Raw genomic sequence first — 21,326 nt, forward strand, 5'->3', positions numbered from 1 at the left:
AAGAAAACCTAGGCAATACCATTCAGGACATAGGCATGGGCAAGGACTTCATGTCTAAAACACAAAAAGCAATGGCAACAAAAGCCAAAATTGACCAATGGGATCTAATTAAACTAAAGAGCTTCTGCACAGCAAAAGAAACTACCATCAGAGTGAACAGGAAACCTACAGAATGGAGAAAATTTTTGCAATCTACTCATCTGACAAAGGGCTAATATCCAGAATCTACAATGAGCTCAAACAAATTTACAAGAAAAAAACAAACAACCCCATCAAAAAGTGGGTGGAGGATATGAACAGACACGTCTCAAAAGAAGACATTTATGCAGCCAAAAAACACAAGAAAAAATGCTCATCATCACTGGCCATCAGAGAAATGCAAATCAAAACCACAATGAGATACCATCTCACACCAGTTAGAATGGCGATCATTAAAAAGTCAGGAAACAACAGGTGCTGCAGAGGATGTGGAGAAATAGGAACACTTTTACACTGTTGGTGGGACTGTAAACTAGTTCAACCATTGTGGATGTCAGTGTGGTGATTCCTCAGGGATCTAGAACTAGAAATACCATTTGACCCAGCCATCCCATTACTGGGTATATACCCAAAGGATTATAAATCATGCTGCTATAAAGACACATGCACACGTGTGTTTATTGTGGCAGTATTCACAATAGCAAAGAAGTGGAACCAACCCAAATGTCCAAGAATGATAGATTAGATTAAGAAAATGTGGCACATATACACCATGGAATATTATGCAGCCATAAAAAAAGATGAGTTCATGTCCTTTGTAGGGACATGGATGAAGCTGGAAACCATCATTCTCAGCAAACTATTGCAAGGACAAAAAACCAAACACCGCGTGTTCTCACTCATAGGTGGGAATTGAACAATGAGAACACATGGACACAGGAAGGGGAACATCACACACCGGGGCCTGTTGTGGGGTGGGGGGAGAGGGGAGGGATAGCATTAGGAGATATACCTAATGCTAAATGACGAGTTAATGGGTGCAGCACACCAACATGGCACATGTATACATATGTAACAAACCTGCACGTTGTGCACATGTACCCTAAAACTTAAAGTATAATAATAATTTTTAAAAAACTGATGAAAATTTAACACTGATTGCATAAACAAACATACAAACAAACAAAAAGAGAACTAATACAAACTCTACATTTTAATTTTGTCCCCCCACTCTGTTTGTTGTTACTATTTATATTTTATTGTACTATGTCTTGAAAAGTTGTTATGGTTCTTATTTTTTATAGTCTTTCTACTTAAGATAAAAACATTTTACATACCACAATTACTGTCTTATTACAATAGTCTGTGATTTTTCCATGTGCTATAACCAGTGAGTTTCATACCTTCAGATAATATTTTGTTGCTCATTGATGTCCTTTTCATTCAGATTGAAGGACTCCCTTTAGCATTTCTTGTAGAACAGACCTGGTATTTATGAAGTCCCTCAGCTTTTGTTTGTTTGGGAGAGTCTTTATTTTTCCTTCCTATTTGGAGGATATTTTCACCAGATATTCTATTCTAGGGTGAAAGTATTTTTCCTTCATTACTTTAAATATGTCATGTCACTCCTCCTGGCCTGTAAGATTTTCACTGAAAAGTCTGCTTCAAGACTTATTGGAGGTCCATTGTATGTTATTTGTATCTTTTCTGTTGCTGCTTTTAAGATTTGTTCTTTATCTTTGACCTTTGGGAGTTTGGTTATTAAATGCCTTGAGGGAGTCTTCTTTGGATTAAATCTGCTTAGTGTTCTATAACCTTTTACTTGAATACTGGTATCTTTCTTTAGATTTGGGAAGTTCTCTTATATGATTCCTTTGAATAAACTTTCTATCCTTTTCCCTTTCTCTTCCTCCTCTTTAAGGCGAATAACTCTTAGATTTGCCCTATTGAGGCTATTTTGTAGATTTTGTAGGTGTGCTACATTGGTTTTTATTCTTTTTTCTTTTGCCTCCTCTGACTGCTTATTGTCAAATAGCCTGTCTTCAAGCTCACTAATTATTTCTTCTGTTTGTTCAATTCTGCTACTAAGAGACTCTGATGCATTCTTCAGTATGTCAATTGCATTTTTCAACTCTAGAATTTCTACTTAAATCTTTTTGACAATTTCAATTTCTTTGTTAAAATTATCTGAGAGAATTCTGAATTCCTTTTCTGTGTTATCTTGAATTGTTTTTTTTACTTTTTTCAACACAGCTATTTTCAATTATCTGTCTGAAAGATCAGATACCTGTGTTTCTCCAGGATTGGCCCTAGGTGCCTTATTTAGCTCACTTGGTAAGGTCATATTCTCCTGGATGGTCTTGATGCTTATAGATGTTGGTCTGCGCCTGGGCACTGAGGAGCTAGGCGTTCATTGTAGTCTTCAAGGTCTGGGCTTATTTGTGCCTGTTCTATATGGGGAGGCTTTCCAGGTATTTAAAGGGACTTGAGCCCCACACTCAATAATGCTGTGGTTCTTGCAGGCTCATAGAGCTGCCAACTTGGTGGTCTTAGGTAAGATCTGGAAAATTTTTCTGGATTATTAGGCAGAGACTCTTGTTCTTTTCCATTACTTTCTCCCAAGCAAACGGAATCTCTCTGTGTTCAACCTCCTGGAACTGGGAGTGGTAGGACAGAAGGATACATATGGCCACCACTGCTGGGACTGTGTTGGTTCAAATCTGAAGCCAGCCCAGCACTGGGTCTTCCCCATGGCCCACTGTAACCACTACCTGGCTACCACCTAAGTTTACTCAAGGACCTAGTGTTGCAGTCTCACCAATGCACCACAATGTAGCAGTCTCTTGTTGTGATGTACCACCTGGAGTTCTTTGTCTCATGACCAAGAATATTAGGGAGCATGGAGGCAAAGGGTGAGGTTGGAGTGAAAGTTGAATGAGCAAAAGAAGAAAGCTCTCCACAGCAGAGAGGGGGGCCTGAGTGGGTTGCCATTTTTACAGTTGAATCCAGCAGCTTTTATAAGAAACTCCCCCTCACCAACAGCTTTTATAAGAAACTCCCCCTCATCTCTGTAGCTATTTGTGTCACTTCTCTTGTCTGTGAAACTGTCTGTGCAACTCCCCTCATCTGTGGAGCTGCAGGCATATCTTTAGGCAGCACAAAGTGCAGGTTCTCTTGTTTGTGCAACTGTGGATGTGTTTTGGGTAAGCCACCACCTCCCTGTGCAAGTACCCATGGAAAAGAGGTGGAAACTTTTTCATGGGAGCCCACTAATCACACAAAGAACAAAAGGCTTCTGTGTTGGACTTTGCTTTCTTATCAATGCAGCAGCTGCAGTTTGGTTTTACCCCAGGCTGCTCTATTTGTGCCTGTAACTGTGATTTTTCAGGTGTCTTTCTGTTTAAAAGAATTTTACCAAGGACCAGCTTTAGTTGTCTGCCCAACTAATTTTTCCTTTTTCTCCCCCGCTCACTAGGGCTCTACAATCAGCAGGTGGCAAACCCACTGATGTTTCTGTCCCTCCTTCAGGTTGGCAAGTTCCCCCAGGCCCCGGATAGGTTCAGAGATGCTGTCTGGAAGCCAGGGATTAAAGTCAAAAACCTTAGAAATTTACCTGGTATTCTATTCTACTGCAGCTAAGCTGGCACTCAAACCACAAGACAAATTCCTCCCCACTCTTCCCTCCCCTTTCTACAGGCAGACATTGCCTCTCCCTGTGGCCACCAGCAGCAGCAGCCCATGGGGTGTTTTACTTAAAGTTCAGGGGCTCTTTGATCAGCTTGTGATTAATGCTACCAGGCCTTGGACTCAACCTTCAGGTCAGTGGGTTTCCTCTGGCTCCAGAGAGGTCCAGAAATGCTGACCAAGAGACTAGGCCTAGACTTGGGGACCCCAGGAGCCTATTTGTTGCTCTATCCCAGTGTGGTCAAGCTGGTATGTATGGTGCAAGACAGAGTACTCTTCACTTTCCCCCACTCCCTGCTTTTCTGAAATAGTCTTTCACCATAGCCACCACAGCTGGGAATGCGGTCACATCTGAAACGAGCATGTCTCAGAGCCAAAGGCCCACAGTGTACTACCTGGGTATCACTGTTGGTTATTCATGGCCCACGAGCTCTTTAGTCAGCAAGTGATGAATACTGACAGGTCTCTACTGTGACAGGGCAGCACAGAGTTCAATGTAAAGTCTCACATTTTCTGCACTCTCCCCCTCCCAACAACACAGATTTCTCTGCACCATGCATCTGCTGTCAGATAGTGGGGGAGATGTGGTGCAAGCCCTCCCTTTGCCACCCTGGCTGTTCTCTCAGTAGGTTGCCCTCAGTCCACTGGCTCTGAGCTCAGCTCAGTTCTAGGACTTGCCTAGGAATTGCAATCCTTTGGCACAGACTGTCATTCAAGTTCACTTAGGGCCCCAGAGCACTCCAGGCTGGTGGTGAGGCTTGCTGGAACTCAAGCTCTGACCACTGGGATGGGTGATTTCCCTCTGGCTAGGGCTAGTCCAAATACTCCCTCCATGAGCGGATGTCAGCTGACTACAGCCTGGTTCTGCTTTCCACTATAACAGGGCAGCACTGAGTTCAATGCAAAGCCTCACAATTGCTCTGCTGTCTCTCTCCCAAGCACAGATTGTCCATGCCACGCAGACACTGCCCAGGGGATAGGGGAGGAGTAGTGTTGCCAATTCAAGACTGTCTTTCCTGCCCTCTTCAATGTCTCTTTCAGTGATATGATGTTAAAATCAGGTAGTGTGGTTACTCACTTGAGTTTTGGTTTTTGTGATGGTGCTTTTAATGTGCAGTTAGTTGTTATAATTTAGTGTTCCTGCAGGGAGAGGACAAATGGTGTAGGCTTCTATTCAGCCATTTTGCTCCACCCTAAGAGACTATCTTTAACAAATGGTGTTGGGCACCCACAGTGGTTCATGCCTGTAAGCCCAATACTTAGGGAGGCAGAGGTGGGAGAATTGCTTGAGGCCAGGGGTTTAATACCAGCCTGGACAACACAATAAGACCCCCAACTCTACAAAAAGTAAAAAAAAAAAAATTGGCCAGGTATGATGGAATGTGACTATAGTGCCAGCTACTTGGGAGGCTGAGGCAGAAGGATTACTTTAGCCTAGGATTTCAAGGCTGCAGTGAGCTAGGATGGCACCACCACACTCCAGCCTGGGCAACAGAGTGAAACCTTATCCCTAAAAATAAATATAAATAAATAAATAAATAAATAAATAAATAAATGTGGTGTTGAGAAAATTGACATGTAAAACAATGAAACTGAATCCCTATCTTACCCCATACAAAAAAAATCAATTCAAAATGAATTAAAGACAAGACTTGACACCATAAAATCCTTAGAAGAAAACATCATAAAAAACCTTCATGACATTGATCTCGCCAATGATTTCTTGGATATGACACTAAAAATATAGACAACAAAAGCAAAATAAACAAGTGGGACTACATCCAACTAAAAACCTTCTGCACAGCAAAAGAAACAATCAACAGAGTGAAAAGGCAGTCTTTGGAATGGGATAAAATATTTGCAGATCATACATCTGACAGGAGTTAATATTTAAAATACATAAGAAATTCCTACAACTCAAAAGCCAAAACCCAAATAATTTGATTAAAATGTGGGCAAAGGTCTTGAATAGACATTTCTCCAAAGATATACAAATGGCCAACTGGCATATGAAAAGGTGCTGAACATCACTATAAGTGGGGAAATGAAAATCAAAACCATAATTAAATGTTGCCACACACCTGTTAGAATGGCAATTTAAAAAAATAAAAAACAGAAAATAACAAGAGTTGGAGGGAATATAGAGAAACTGGAATACTTGTGCACTGTTGGTGAGAATGTCAATAGTGCAGCCACTCTGGAAAACAGTGTAGAGGTTCCTCAAAAAATTAAAAGACAGAACTAGCATATGTTCCAGCAGTCCCACTCCTGGTATTTTCAAAAGAATTGAAAATAGGATTTCAAAGAGATATTTGCACTCCCATATTCAATGCAGCATTAATCACAGTAGCCAAAATGTGGAAACAACCTAAATGTTCATTGACCGATGATTAGATAAGGAAAATGTGGTATATTCTTACAGTGGAATGTTATTCATCCTTTAAAAAGAAGGAAATCCTGTCATATGAAACAATATGGATGAATCTTGAAGACATTATCCTAAGTGAAGTAAGCTAGTCACAGAAGAACAGATAGTGTATGATTCCATTACTATGAGGTATCAAATCTAATCAAACTCATAGAAGCAGAAGGTAGAATGATGGTTTTCACAGGCTAGCCACGTGAGGGGATAGGGAGTTGGTGTTCAGTGGATATAGCATTTCAGTTACACAAGATGAAAAAGCTCTAGAGACCTACTGTACAATATTGTGCTATAGTATACACTTAACATTTTGTTAAGAGGATTGATTTCATATTGTTAGTTTTTACCACAATTTTAAAAATGTAAAACAATGAAACTTCTTGAAGAAAACAGGAGAAAACCTTTGTAACTTAGGACGAGGCAAAAAACTTCTTAGATATGAAACCAAAAGTATAATCCAAAAAAGAATATATTTATAATATATTTATAATTTGGACTTCATAAAAACTTCTCTTTAAAATATGCTGTTTTAAAAATGAAAAGACAAACTACAGACTGAGAGGAAATATTTGCCAAGAATATCATTCATAAAGGACAAAATGTGTAAAGAACTCTCAAAACTCAACAATAAGAACACCTAATAAAAAATGTACAAAAGATTTAAACAGACACTTCACCAAAGCAATGCAGATATGCTCAGCATCATTAGTCTTTACAGAAACGTTGACTAAAACCATGAATGAGATACCACTAAAAGCCTATTAAAATGGCTAAAATCAAAAAGACTGACTATACCAAGGTTTGGCAAGAAAGTGGAAGATTCCTGGGCCACTGATGGTAATGTAAAATGGTACAGCTGCTTTGTAAAACAGTTTAGCAGTGTCTTTAAAAGTTAAACTTATACCTACTATATGATCTAGCCCTGCTGCTCCTAGGTTTTTAGCCAAGAGAAAACAAAGGATACATTTATACAAAGATTTGTATAAACAAATATTTATGTTAGTTTTATTTATAATGGACATAAAGCAGAAATAACCCAAAAGTCCATTGATGAGGGAATGATTAAATAAACTATGGGATATACGTACAATGTTATACTACTCAGCAATAAAGAGAAATAAATGGTACACAAACTGACAGAGATGAATCTCAAAATAATCATGCTGGGTGAAGGAAGCCAAACACAAAAAAGTTCATATTGTATGATTCCATTTATATCAAGTATTGGAAAATTCTCAGCCATTATTTCTTCACATATTGCCTCTCCATCATCCCCTGATTTTTCTCCTGCTGTGATTATTATTATACTTACTTTAGCCCCTTTGACACCCTCATGTCTTTTACATTTCTCTATGTGTTTTGCACTCTTTCTCTGTGCTTCAGTTTGGATACTTTTTATTTACTTGTCTTTCTGTTGTTTTGCTGTGCTCAATTGACTTAATTTCAGATTTTGTTTTCAGTTTTTAAGTCCCACTTAATTTTTTTATAAATTCCAATTACCTATTAAACTTTCCATCTATTCATCTGTGTTAGCTTGGGCTGCCATAACAAAACCGTAGACTAGATGGCTTCAACAACAGAAATTTATTTCATTGCAGTTCTGAGGAGGCTGGAAGTCTGAGATCAGGGTGCCAGCATGGTCTGGTTCTGGTTCTGGTGGGGACTCTCTTCCTGCTTGCAGATGACTACCTGCTCACTGTCTGAAGGAGACTTTATCTTCTCAATTTCCTATTAAGTTTTTTATAATCCAAATTTTAATTTCCAGTAATTTGTTGTAATTCCTTAATCTTTATTACTGTGTTGCCTTTTTGATGTTATTGGCAGAGAAGGTGGGTATTTGGGGTTTGTTTCTGTTTGATTATGCTATTCTCTAAATGTATCTTTACTTTTTTCAGTTTTTTTAATATTGAATTTCTTTCCTTAACATTGCACACTTTTCTCGAGTATCTTGGAATCATTTTTACCGATATATATTTAAGACTGAAGAAAAAGAAAGATGAAGTCAGAGTGAGACTTACAGACCATCAAACTTTATCAGCTACCAGGAAACCAGTCATTTCTCTAGAGCACCTCTCCCTTAAAAAAGTGCCAGATTATGGAAAGGTTTACACAGGTAGGCAGTAGCTACACCTGCTCTCCTAGATGGCTTCTTTAATATTTTTTAAAAGGAACTTCCATTTTATTTTATTTTGTTTGTCTGATGTAATCAAAGTTATGGCCTGTTTGGTTTGCTTTTGCCAAGGTATAAATACTGCCTAAAGGCCATTCTGCACATGGGGATAGGATGCAAGTCGACTTCCACGTACAAAGCTTCAACTCATCCTCCTGTCTGGGCCCCCACTTTTAATTCTCATTCTTTGTTATGCATACAGTCTCAAGCCTTTCTAGGATATTACCAGGGGAGTTGACTGCCTTTAACTGTAGTTTCCTTGGAATTGCAAATATCAGTAGAGAGCTGGTTCCTTCTCTTTGTTCAGGTTTCAGCTCCAACATCACCCCAGAAAAGTCTACCATGACTTCTCTATCTAAATAAACCTCATCTCAATCACTCTCTATTATGGTTTTCTATCTTGTCATCCTCATAGCATTTACCATCATCTGAAATGATTTTGTTATTGGATTTTTACTTCCGCTACTAACATGCAAGCTCATGGGAAGAAGTTTTGTTTGCCTCATCCGTAGCTACTTCCTCAATGCCTTTACCCATACCTGAAACATGAGAGGTGCTCATATATTTATTAAATAAAGACATAGTCATAAGATACTGGGCAAGGTCAGAGGAAGGAGAGATGCTTCTGCTCCATCTCAAAATTCAACTAGCCCAGGCTCAGCCCCATTCCCAGAACTTCTCACTCCAAACTCAAATTCATTCTCCCCTGTCCAAGCTTAGAAAACCTGGGATAATATCATTTCTCTTTTACCAACCCTTGCCTTGCCTCCAATTCCTATGTTCCTAGTTTATTGATTGTTACATCTGTCTGGTAATTTCAAATTCACAGTTTCTCATGACTTCCCTAAATACAATGCTTATGACTGTGCCTTACCTCCATCCTGTCTACCTAGATGTGTCTCAGAATAATAGAATAGTTAAGAGCAAACAAAAAGTAATAAATATGGAATTGAAGAAAACAAATTTCCTCCACCTCTCTGCCACTTGAGACAAAACTGGTTCTTTTCCCCAGGGCAGGGCTGTGTCAGAATCTTGTCCCTTCATAGACTCAAAGTCCAAAGGCTGACCCTCTGTGCAAGGATCCAAAGAGAATGAAAGTTGCTCTTGCATCAGAAGGACTGTCTCAAGGGCACCTGTGCTGTCTGCCTCAAATATGTATAATACAGGATGCTAGACTGGTCGTTCAGCCTCAAATTCTTTTTATCCTCAGAGAAGGTACACATGCATGAATTAATAATCAATAAAATAAACGTGTCTGTCCTCTGGCGTTTCATTCACCGTAAATGGACACCATGACCTAGAGAAATACAACAAAAAGAAATTGGGAAAACATTGGACAGAACCAGTGCTATTTCTTTGGAAGCTAAGCAGTAAAAGCTGTAAAAGTACATGAGTGCCATCTAGAGGCAAAACTAGCACTGCAGTGTTGTTAAAGGCTGTTCATACTCAGGAGAAAAGAGAAATTTGCTCCTGGAAACCCCCAAGTGATGGGAAAACTTGTCATGACAACCTGATGGATCCTGCCCTATCGTCAATGACTGGCAGTAAGCAAGTTTTTCATATCCCGAGTCAAAATTTGCCTCTGCCTTTCCTGACCGCTGCAGACCACAGTAACCTCCCCTCCTCTGATAGATCCTAAGGTATTTTCTTTAACATGTAATCAGTCCCAAGTCAGAACACGTTCTCTCTTCAACAAATATCTTTCCCGATATATTCTTTGCATCAGACTCTGAGCTCAGCAATGGGACTGTCTGCTGGTTTACAAGTCACTTCCTGAGCTGGAGGGACATTGTCCATCCCCTCCTTCCCTGTGACAGGAGTTCCCTGCATAACATCTCTGAAATGCACTTCCTAACCTTTTTAGAAATGGATCCTTTGGAAAAGCACATCCCACCTGCTCTAAGACAGGTAAAAATCTGTAGGCATATAACTTCCCGCAGTGAAAATCATGGGTTTGGAAGTCGGTGAGATGTACTATTGAATCCTACCTCTGTGATTTGTGAAATGTGTGAACTACCGAAACTTGGGCAAAGGACTTAACATCTCTGAGACTTGATTTCCTAGTTGTTAAATGGAATAATAATACCTACCTATGGTCTTATGGTAAGGATTAGCAATAGCACTTTTTTTTTTTTTTTTTTTGAGACAGTTTCACTCTTGTTGTCCAGGCTGGAGTTCAATAGCACGATCTTGGCTCACTGCAGCCTCCACCTCCCAGGTTTCAGTGATTCACCCACCTCAGCCTCTTGAGTAACTGGGATTACAGGTATCTGCCACCATGCCCGGTTAATTTTGTATTTTTAGTAGAGATGGGGTTTCACCATGTTGATCAGACTGCTCTTGAACTCCTGACCTCAAGTGATCCGACCTCAAGTGATCCACCCTCCTTGGCCTCCAAAAGTGTGGGGATTACAGGTGTGAGCCACTGCACCCAGCCCAGTATTTATTATTTATATACAACCTGGCACAACCTGGAACAAAGAAAAAGTGGTAAGAAAATATAAACTTTCACTATCATTATGATAATAAAAGTTCTATGAGATTAAGTCATCTACTTTGCAAAGTTGTTGTGAAGACTAAATTATGTACACATGTATCATAGACTGCCAGGCAAAACAGAACTTAGAATTTTTTTCATCAAGAGAACCTACCAGTGGGTTTGGCAGGATATGATGTCTCACACCTGTAGTCCCAACACTTTGGGAGGCTAAGGCAGGCAGATCACGTAAGGTCAGGAGTTCAAGACCAGCCTCGCCAACATGGCAAAACCCCATCTCTACTAAAAATACGAAAATTAGCCAGGTGTAGTAGCACACACCTGTAGTACCAGCTACTTGGGAGGCTGAGGCAGGAGGATCACTTGAACCCAGGAGGCAGAGGTTACAGTGAGCCAAGATCGTGCTACTACACTCCAGTGTGGGTGATAGAGCGAGACTCCGTCTCAAAAAAAAAAAAAAAAAAAAAACAGAACCTGCCAGTGGCTTCTATCTGACAACATTGTAAGTTTTATCACCTTGAAATAGATGTTTTATATTTCTCTGAACACTTCAGTTGCATCTCTGAGTTATTGCAAACAAAAGACCACAAGGTACACACTAAGATATTAATATGGTTTGGCTGTGTCCCCACCCAGATCTCATCTCAAATTGTAATCCCCATGTGTTGAGGGAGAGACCTGGTAGGAGGTGATTGGATTATGAAGGCAGTTTCACCCATGCTGTTCTCGTGATAAGTGAGTCAGTTCTCACGAGAACTGATGGTTTTAAAGTGTGGCACTTCCTGGTTCTCTCGCTGTCTCCTGCCACCTTGCAAAGAAGGTCCTTGTTTCCCCTTTGCCTTCTGTCATGATTCAAAGTTTCCTGAGGCTTCCCCAACCATGTGGAACTGTGAGTCAACTAAACCTCTTTTGTTTATGAATTACCCCATCTCAGGTAGTATCTTCATAGCAATGTGAAAACAGACTAATACAGATGTGGAACAGCTGTAACAGGATTCTTTAAGCCTCACAAAGATTATCCTTTGCAAAATGTCCCAAGATTTGACTACTTGGGAGAGGGAGCTAAATTTGCACAGGGGTGGCCAGGCATGGTGGCTCATGCCTGTAATCCCAACACTTTGGAAGGCCGAGGCAGGCAGATCACCTAGGTCAGGAGTTTAAGACCAGCCTGGCTAACATGGTGGAACCCTGTCTCTACTAAAAATACAAACACTAGCCAGATGTGGTAGCAGGCACCAGTAATCCCAGCTACTCAGGAGGCTGAGACAGGAGAATCGCTTGAACCTGGAAGGTGGAGGTTGGAGTGAGCCAAGATTGCATCACTGCATTGCAGCCTGGGCAACAGAGCAAGACCCTCTCTCAAAAATAAATAAATAAATAAATTTGCACAGAATCAAGCCAATCTCTTCCTCCTAACAATCGAGATTAGATTCTCTCTGATAGATTGAGTACATTTGGAAACATCACCAAATGCTTTACACTACACAATGTTCTTGAAAAAGTCAAGGAAGATGGACATGATTGGCAGACAGGCCTTAAGCAATTAAATGAAAAGCAAAAGTGATATAACCTATTTTTATGCCTTGGGCTGATAAAGAAAATCAGTCCAACTATTCATGTGCAGCATCACATCTGGCATGTGGTAGCACTCAATCAATGGTGGTTCTTATTACTGATATTGTTCCAAGTGGTTTCTTGCTAATCCAACCCAGAGCTTGTGTCATCTGGCAACAGTCTCATCTGGGCCCAGTTAGCAACTTCTCTATGAGCTAGCCGTGTTAACAACCTTTCTAGCTCACACAGTGGTAGGCCAGAGCCTGTTAGGATGGAGGGAGAGATGGCAGGGAAGCGTGGCCAGCCAAGGCTGCCAGCACAGACACAACTCAGAATTCTAAAATATGTTCCCCAGCAAGGAGAGATCTGAGAAATGCCTCAATGTAATGCTTGCCCTTTGGACTTGTCTAATAGGAGCAAGTTGCTCTAAGTGATGTATCTAAAGTGTAGCTACCCATGCTGTAGATTATTTTTCCTTTTTCTTTTCCCCCATCAGTGTTAACCTTCTTGCACAGAATAGAGGAGAACAAACAGAGAAGGGAATGAAGTAATAGTTCTTAGGGATGTGACAAAGTCCAGAGGCCTCAAATCATCTCTTGAGTGTGTTACACTTTCTCTCCCAATGGATTTTCCATGTTTGCTACATGAATAATGCACCGTTAAGCACTGAAGCAATACAATGGTAGCCTTAACAAAATAGCAATTTGAAAGTTAAACTGTCATTACTAGTTTGTATCTCAATAGTGCATCTTTCTTTATAACGCATGCTTAATTACATTAGAGGCATGGGGAATAAATCATATTCCCCTTGCCTATGGTGGGGATCACCTTATGGATGCAAACATCAAGATCTATCTTTAGATTTATTGGTGACAAATATCAGCCCATTGTCCTAATGGTGAAATAACATAGTCTACTAGCACAGGATACAAATTTAATTTAGTGAAATTTCTTTAAAAAAAGAAAAAAAAAAAAGCTCTGAATCACAAGCAGTATGAGCTGGAAGCATTCAGAAAAATAACCCACGCCTGGTTCTTAGCCTCAGAGGCACTCCAGAATCACCTGGGAGCTTTCAAAAAATGCATTGCACAGGCCCCAACTCAGACCTATTAAGTCAGAATCTGTAATTATAGGGCCCAGTTATCATTTTTGAAAACCTCCCAGGTGATTAATAAGTGCAGCCCGGAATGAGCACCACCCATATACATCAACCCCATGATTGTACAAGGGGGCTTTAGCCCCACAGGGGAGATAGCTGGTGCAGGATTCCCAGGGATGGCTGGAGAGCTGGGTCCAGAGCCTGGTATTTTGCCCCACCTGGCACCCTTCCTGATCCGATGCTGTGCCTTAACATCTCTTTGCCTTGGTTCCTTTTTCCCTCAATAGCCTACCCCTGCCTCCAGGTTTCTACTTCATTCACTAATTCATTAGACTTGTGTGGAGTACCTACTATGTGCCAGATAACCCCATTCCTGGAATATCCCCCTATGTCTTAGCTCTGCCAAATCTTTTCAATTGTGGTGATCTTTTTAGCACTCCTAAAAGGCAAGGCTTCCTGCAAGCAACAGCTTCTGACTGCTCTAACCACAGGAGGGAGCCAAGCACCCCACTCTTTTTTCTATAAATCCACAGATTGGACAAATCAAGCAGAGGGCAAGTGGATCGCAGGAGGCAGGGCCTGCAGGGAGTGGGCAAGGGCTGTAAGAAATGAACTCCGAGTGACCTTTCAGGCTTCAGCCACCGTGCTGCCCACCTGAAGAAGGCCATGGGGTACCCCAAATACAACAGGATTGACAGACAGGCACACCTAGGACTTCACTGGCTGATAGTTTGCCTGGACCATCACTTGTAAAGCAACCACAGAAGGTTGTACCAAGATCCAATGTGGCCAAGAATATAAGTGCTGGAACAGAGCAAGTGCCCAACTAGCTGGAGTTCCATCTTCTGAGAGCCCCTCCCCTTCCTTTTCTCCCTGCTTTCTTTCATCCTCATCCTATTCTCTTTCCTTTTCCTGAGAAGCCACATAGAGCAGGGAAGGCCTGAGATGCAGAGCATTCACCCCTCCACCATGGGTAGCAATTCATGACGTAGGTTCTCCTGCAGAAACCAGCCTATAAATGTTAAGTTGTAGCCTTGACATGTCCCAAGGATATGATGAACACTGCCTCAAATGGCCTTGTCTGTCACCAGTCCTTCACTAGATCATCCCTCAGTCAGAGGATCTGAGGCGGGAGCCTGCGGTGACCTGCAGGGTCCTTGCTCTGCCCTCCCCAGCCCTTTATGGCCACCTGGTCCCATTGGTGAGTAGCCGTTGGGCCTCTGTTGACTGTTGACTGAAACTCACTGCCACATAAGGCAGCCACTGTCAGGCTGTCCCTGTTGTAAATGAAAACTTGACACTCCCCCAGCACTTCTGCCTTTGGCCCTTCAGAGATTTGGAGCCAGAGAGATGCCCCTGAGTCTTCTCTCCTTCAGACTTTAACAAAGAAATCTCTGCCCACCCTGGTGAGATCTCCAATTTTTTGTGGTCCTCACTCCTGAAGATACCTGGTTTGGTGTGGTGACCCCGGTGAGGGCAAGGGGAATCTCTAAGGGTTTGTGCTATGCTATGAACCATAATACACTTGTCAACACCAGCCAAGATCACATTAACCTGGGAGCAGCAGGTCAGCCTCCTCTTTCCTGTCCACCTCTGGTTCCCAGATTGGTTTTTTATGAACAAACAAAAGACTGAGCTCCCTAAGGTGAGGTATTCATAGTTGGGGGTTTGGGCCTAAAGGCAGACTGGTTCCACCAGACTCCTGCTCACTGTCTGCGGTTCCCTCTGTCTCTTCTCTGTGGCTATCCCCAACACGCAGATTGGTATCTGTCAGCCAATGCACACAAGGCTCTGCTCTCTCAATCACAAAAGAAAAAAAAAAAAAAAACCACTCCTTGAGACTCCAACTCCTACATTCTTTTCCTAGGAAATGCAAACCCATTCTCAAATGAAAAGTCACATTCCCACTGTCAGCCAGGCACCACCAGAGTTGGTCTTGACCAGTAGGTGGATTGACTGATTCCTCCCAGGGCTGTGAATGAGGATACACCTTCCATGCTGACCCATCTGTCGCTCCCTTTCTTTCTCCCTCCCTCTCAATACACACACACACACACACACAGACACACACCCAGGGACGCACATACAGAGACACACAAATACACACACACAGACACACACACAGAGATACAGGTATACAGAGACACGCAGAGGTAGACACACCCAGAAACAAACAAAATGACACACACATACATAGACACAGATACACACATATAGACACACACAGAGACACATACAGAAACACACATCAAAGACACATACAGGCACACAGAGAACACACACACAGATACACACACAAACACGCAAAGAGAGACCCACAGACACTCACACAGACATACACATAGACACAGAAGCACAGACACAGAGACACACACAGACACAGAGATACATGCAGACACACAGACACACACACAGATGGCCTTAGCATCCAGCTTCAGGGCAATGCCCTCAGGCATGGGCATTGTCCCCATTTCATCCCTGTATCCCCAGCAAAGTGCCTGCACACAGTATGTGCACAATAAATGTTTGCTGAACTCAACAAAGCCACAGGGGAGACAGTCCAGACTGCTTAGAGCAGCCACTTAGAGCCGCAATGAGAAAAATGAGTCCTGTCCAAATTTCCTTCTGATTAAATCCTGCATATAAAGTTCTAACTGGAAGATTTTACATTGTAAAAACATTTCTGAGACCCTCCCCACTTCCTTTCCCACAAAGCCCAGACTCCATCATGAGCCCCCGTGATGTGGCCCCTATTCTCTTGGCTGCAGCCTCTTGGGGAGAGTACAGTATGAGGCAATTCTCTGGGAGGTTCCCAGATCATCTTTGGCCTACTTGTGTGCCCCCAAGAAACCTGGGATCCTGGGAAACCCCATTATCAGACAGTGCCTGCTCACCAAAAGTCCTCCTGCTCAACAGCTTCCTGAGCCATATTGAAACCCAGATTTGCCTGACTCCAAAGCCTGTGCTTGAAACCACTGTGCCCCACAGCCTCCAGCACCGTCAGCAATGAGAATCCCCAGATAAGATGAAAACAGCATTTCCAGCCAGGAGAGCAAGGCCCACGGCTGCAGCAGGAAGAGCCACAGGAGGAACTGGGCCCGGTTTCATGAGGAGGCAATTATGGTTGTCAGAGGCACCTCAGAGGCTGGATGATACATGTGAGAACATTCCTTCATTCATTCCTAGAAATGAGACATTACAGAATATGGTTGAAGCAAAGGGTCTAGCATCAGACAGAGCTGGGTTTAAATCTTGGCTCTGCCACTCAAATGCCAGGTAACCTTAGTCAAGCCATCTGAACTGCCTCACTTTCGCTCAACTGTAAATTGAGAATGATCGTATCCCTATTTTAAAGGTTGTTGTGAAGATTAAATGAGATAATGTATATAACATAGTTATTAGACCCTCACAAAAGTCTTACAAGGTAGATATTTTATTCCCATTTTACATTTGAGAAAACTGAGGCACTAGGAAGGAAAAAAATGTTTCCAAGTTTGCCGGGGCCCAGTGGCTCAGACCTCTAATCCCAACACTTTGGAAGCCCGAGGGGGGCAGTTCAGTTGAGGTCAGGAGTTTGAGACCAGCCTGGCCAACATTACAAAACCCCATCTTTACTAAAAATACAAAAATTAGCCAGGCAGGGTGGCGGGCACCTATAATCCCAGCTACTTGGGAGGCTGAGGCAGGAGAATCACTTGAATCTGAGAGGTGGAGACTGCAGTGAGCCAAGATCACACCACTGCTCTCCAGCCTGGGCAACAGTGCAAGACTCCGTCTCAAAAAAAAAAACAAAACAAAAAAAAAGGTTTCCAAGTTTGCACAGCTTGTCACTGGCAGAGGCAGAGGTGGGACATAGAATACAATTCTGCCTGATTCTTCAGCCTCTGCTGATAGCTCATCTCACTTTCTCTCTCCATCTCAGGATGTGTGGAGTCCCCCTGCCATCTGAGTGACCACTCTTGCAGGACCAGGCATCACCATGGCCTGGAAAAACCAGCCTCAGTGCCCTCAGTATTTTTTGGTTGCTCCTTCCCTGGAGTCCTTCATGGCACCAGAAACTGACTCTTCCTGGCTCCAGTTCTCTTCTAGGTCTGAGAGGACAAAAGCCCCACATCCTCCCAGCAACCTGTGCATCAATAAAGGCTGCCTTGCTCCCTGTCTACAGTGAGCAGTAGGTGCCTCCCAGCCTGAAGCCCTCTTCTGCTTCAAGAAAGGACCTATGCAGTTCTCTTCTGCTTCTGAACCCACTGTTACAAGCCTATGGACAGGGAGTGAGTGGCCTGTGCTCACAACAGGTGCACGGTCCACCACTCTGCCTCTGGCATCCAGAGACACTCACCCCAGTGTGAGCTATTTAGGCCACTCTCAAGGGGTCCTGGCCCATCTCACCTCCCCTCTTCATCCTCTCAGTTCAGGATGTGGGCCTCCTTGATTTCATAGTTCTCTTTTCTTGTTACCTAGAGGACATACTCTCTCCACCCACCTGCAAACACTTGTGTGGGAGTAGCTATCTCAACATCATGAGCAAAAGGTAGGTTTTTTAAAACTATAGCAGATGGTGAGAACATAAGAATCACCTTAGGTATTGTAGTTGCTTAAAATTATCCTCCTGCAAGGGATTTTAATATGGAAGAGCCTGAGGTGAGGCTCAAGAAGCTGTGTTGTTAACTCTGGGGTCTCCTGACACCAGCCCTCAGGGCCTTGCTGCTTTAATGCTCCTGACTCAAGGTCCTGGGGAAGGATACCAGTCATTAAAACCCAGCCAGGACCTCCAAGGTGAAAACTGACAAAGCACAGGCTCCCGTGTCAAACAAATTTGATTCACATCCCAGCTGCACCATTTTCTAGCTATGCAGTTGGGGTCTAATGACTTACCATCTGTGAGCCTCAATTACCTTTCCCTGGGACCCCCTCCCTCATGCCTATTTTTAGAGTTATCATGAGGATTAAGTGAGGAATTATACATTGACTAAATGGCTCAGAACAAGTGAAATCAGCATCCCTTCAGTCTCTGCTTACCTCTCTACCAGGGGATCTCATGCCCATGTCTCCAGCTTAGCATTTGTTGCAACACATTGAGAATATCCGGGTATGTCTCTCTCTCTCCAGTAGGCTGTGAGCTCCTCGAGGACAGGAGCCAGGATTAAACCCTCTTTTTATTTCCATGGCCTAATGCAGAGCCCAGCACACAGTAGGGTCTCCATGAGTTGTGGCTCTATTGAAATAGAGAGGACATTCATTGTGTCCTTCCACCCCTGGAACCTCAGTCAGTTCATGCAAAAATAACAAAACCTACCTGTGTTCACTGAATTACTATTTAGTACCAGGCCCTGGGCTAGGGACATAGCATACCTCACTTCTAATCCTTATTCATCCCTGTGGATATATATTACTAACCCTGACCCCACTACACACATGCACACACATCCTGGGTTTTTGTTTTTTTTGTTTTTTTTTGTTTTTCACTTAGGAGGTTACTATGGTTCAGAAAGATGAGGTATCTTGCCCACAGTCATATAGCTAGAGGATCTAGTTCAACCACTGTGGAAGACAGTGTGGCGATTCCTCAAGGATCTAGAACTAGAAATACCATTTGACCCAGCCTTCCCATTACTGGGTATATACCCAAAGGATTATAAATCATGCTGCTATAAAGACACATGCACACGTATGTTTATTGTGGCACTATTCACAATAGCAAAGACTTGGAACCAATCCAAATGTCCATCAATGATAGACTGGATTAAGAAAATGTGGCACATATACACCATGGAATACTATGCAGCCATAAAAAAGGATGAGTTCATGTCCTTTGTAGGACACAGATGAAGCTGGAAACCATCATTCTCAGCAAACTATGGCAAGAACAAAAAATCAAACACCGCGTGTTCTCACTCATAGGTGGGAATTGAACAATAAGAACACTTGGACACAGGAAGGGAAACATCACACACCGGGGCCTGTTGTGGGGTGGGGGGAGTGGGGAGGGATAGCATTAGGAGATATACCTAAGGTAAATGATGAGTTAATGGGTGCAGCACACCAACATGGCACATGTATACATATGTAACAAACCTGCATGTTGTGCACATGTACTGTAGAACTTAAAGTATAATAAAAAAAAAAATTTTAAAAAAAAGACTGACACCCAAACCATAGCCCCAAAGCCTGTCCCTCCTCACTGCAACAACAGCCTCTGTTCCATAACCAAGGACCAACGCCTTTGCCTGAGGATCCTTCCCCTTTCTCAAGACTTGTTGAGGTCAAGGTGAAGGGCATGAAAGGAGCCAAGCAAACTTCAGTGTCGGCCGCGTGCCTTAATGCCCATCTGATACGTACTCATCTAAAATTCTCCACAGACTGAAGCCATAAAATCATAGCCTTATTTAGTGGTTTCTCCAAGTCTAGCTCTGAGGCAGCTCCACAACTCTTGGCTAGGAATATTAATTCAAATAACTCATGCAGACAGCTGTGTAACCAACATGAGAGATAGATGGAGCCCAGAACACCCCTGTGCTGTAGATCACAACCCCCCATTCCCGTGCCCTCCCCGAAGCTGCCCGGACAGAAAGAGGTCAGTGATTAATTATGCTAAGATAAACAGAGTTAATTTTCTTCCTGGATAAAACTAATTACAACTGTGTTTGTTTTGGTAGGACATGGAATTACTGTCCCCAGTGACAAATCTTCCTAATTGAAAAGAGTGTTTATTTTAAAGGGGTGGGGGTTGGGGTCACTAAACAACAGTTAGCTAGTGTTTTCCCCATTTTTCACTTGAAGAGAGACGGTGATTAGGCGTTGGCCTCAAAGAAACGAGCAAAATCTTTTTGTCCATGTTTCCTTCCTTCAAGCCCGCTCGAGAGCCTTGGCAACAGCATGAGGGAGAAGAAGTTGGCAGTTTGGAGGTTTCCAAGAAGAATTCATGCCCTGTGGTTAATTAGATTTTAGTGGGCGGTGAAATCAGGGTGAACCCCTCTTTGGAAATCCAGTGAGGAGGGAGGAATGAGCATTTTGAATCCCACCACCCAGCAACATCATAAACTGTGGGAGAACATGTGACCCAACTCAGATCAATTCTTGCAGCATTATGCTAGGTCAGCTCAGTGCTAAAGCAACAGGGATAGAGAAGAGGGAAGCAGAGTCCCTGCTCTCAAGGAGGCCAGAACAAGAATTGTTGTTCACATATCTGGTGCCGAAGGAGCAGAAGGAAGAAGTTGTGGAGAAGGTGGGCAAACAGAGAAGAGGAAGAGCCTTCCACCAGAGACCAGTATGAGCAAAGGTGTGCAGGTGCACAGTGTGTTTCAAGAGCTGTACATAATCCAGTGTGCCTGGGATAACAGGGTGAATTGAGGCACATGACTGCAGAGGAGGCTGGAAAGATACCTGGTATTTGGATCATGACAATTTATGTTTATTTACTAGGGCTGCCATAACAAATTACCACAAACTGGGTGGCTTAAAACAACAGAAGTGTATTGTCTCGCAGTTCTGGAGGCTGGAGATCCCAAATCAAGGTATTGGCAAGGGCTTGCTCCCTCCAAAGCCTTTTTGGAAAGAAGAATCCTTTCCTTGCCTCTTCCAGGTTCTGGAAGCAGCACCAGGTGTTCCTTGGCTTGTGGCAGCATAACTCCAGTCTCTGCCTTCACTTCCCATGGCTGTCCTCCCTCTATTCCCATGTCTGTGTCCAAATTTCCCTCTTTTTATACAGATTCCAGTCATACTGGATTAAGAGCCCACCTTACTCCAGCATGACCTCATCTTACTAATTACATTTCAACAACTCCTTTCCCAAATAAGCTCACATTCTGGGGTATGAGGAGTTAGGGCTTGAATGTACATTTCTGGAGGACACAATTCAATCCATAGCACAGGTTGCAGAGGCCACTTACAGGAGTGTGAAGTTTAGGAGCAGAGGGAAGAC

The 21,326-nt window shown here is 42.7% G+C and overlaps 1 protein-coding gene across 1 annotated transcript in view; it reads left to right on the forward strand.

Moving 5' to 3' along the window:
- Positions 1-20,678, forward strand: part of LOC101145121 (selection and upkeep of intraepithelial T-cells protein 1-like) — a 74,498-nt gene extending 53,820 nt beyond the window's left edge. The window contains 4 exon segments of the mRNA XM_063709000.1: positions 3,455-3,536; positions 3,676-3,797; positions 17,816-17,936; positions 20,489-20,678. Of these exon segments, the coding sequence (XP_063565070.1) occupies positions 3,455-3,536; positions 3,676-3,797; positions 17,816-17,936; positions 20,489-20,678 (515 nt within the window).
- Positions 20,679-21,326: the final 648 nt, after the last annotated feature.

The sequence above is a fragment of the Gorilla gorilla genome, chromosome 1 (assembly GCF_029281585.2).
Source record: "Gorilla gorilla gorilla isolate KB3781 chromosome 1, NHGRI_mGorGor1-v2.1_pri, whole genome shotgun sequence".
NCBI classification, from domain to species: Eukaryota; Metazoa; Chordata; class Mammalia; order Primates; family Hominidae; genus Gorilla; species Gorilla gorilla.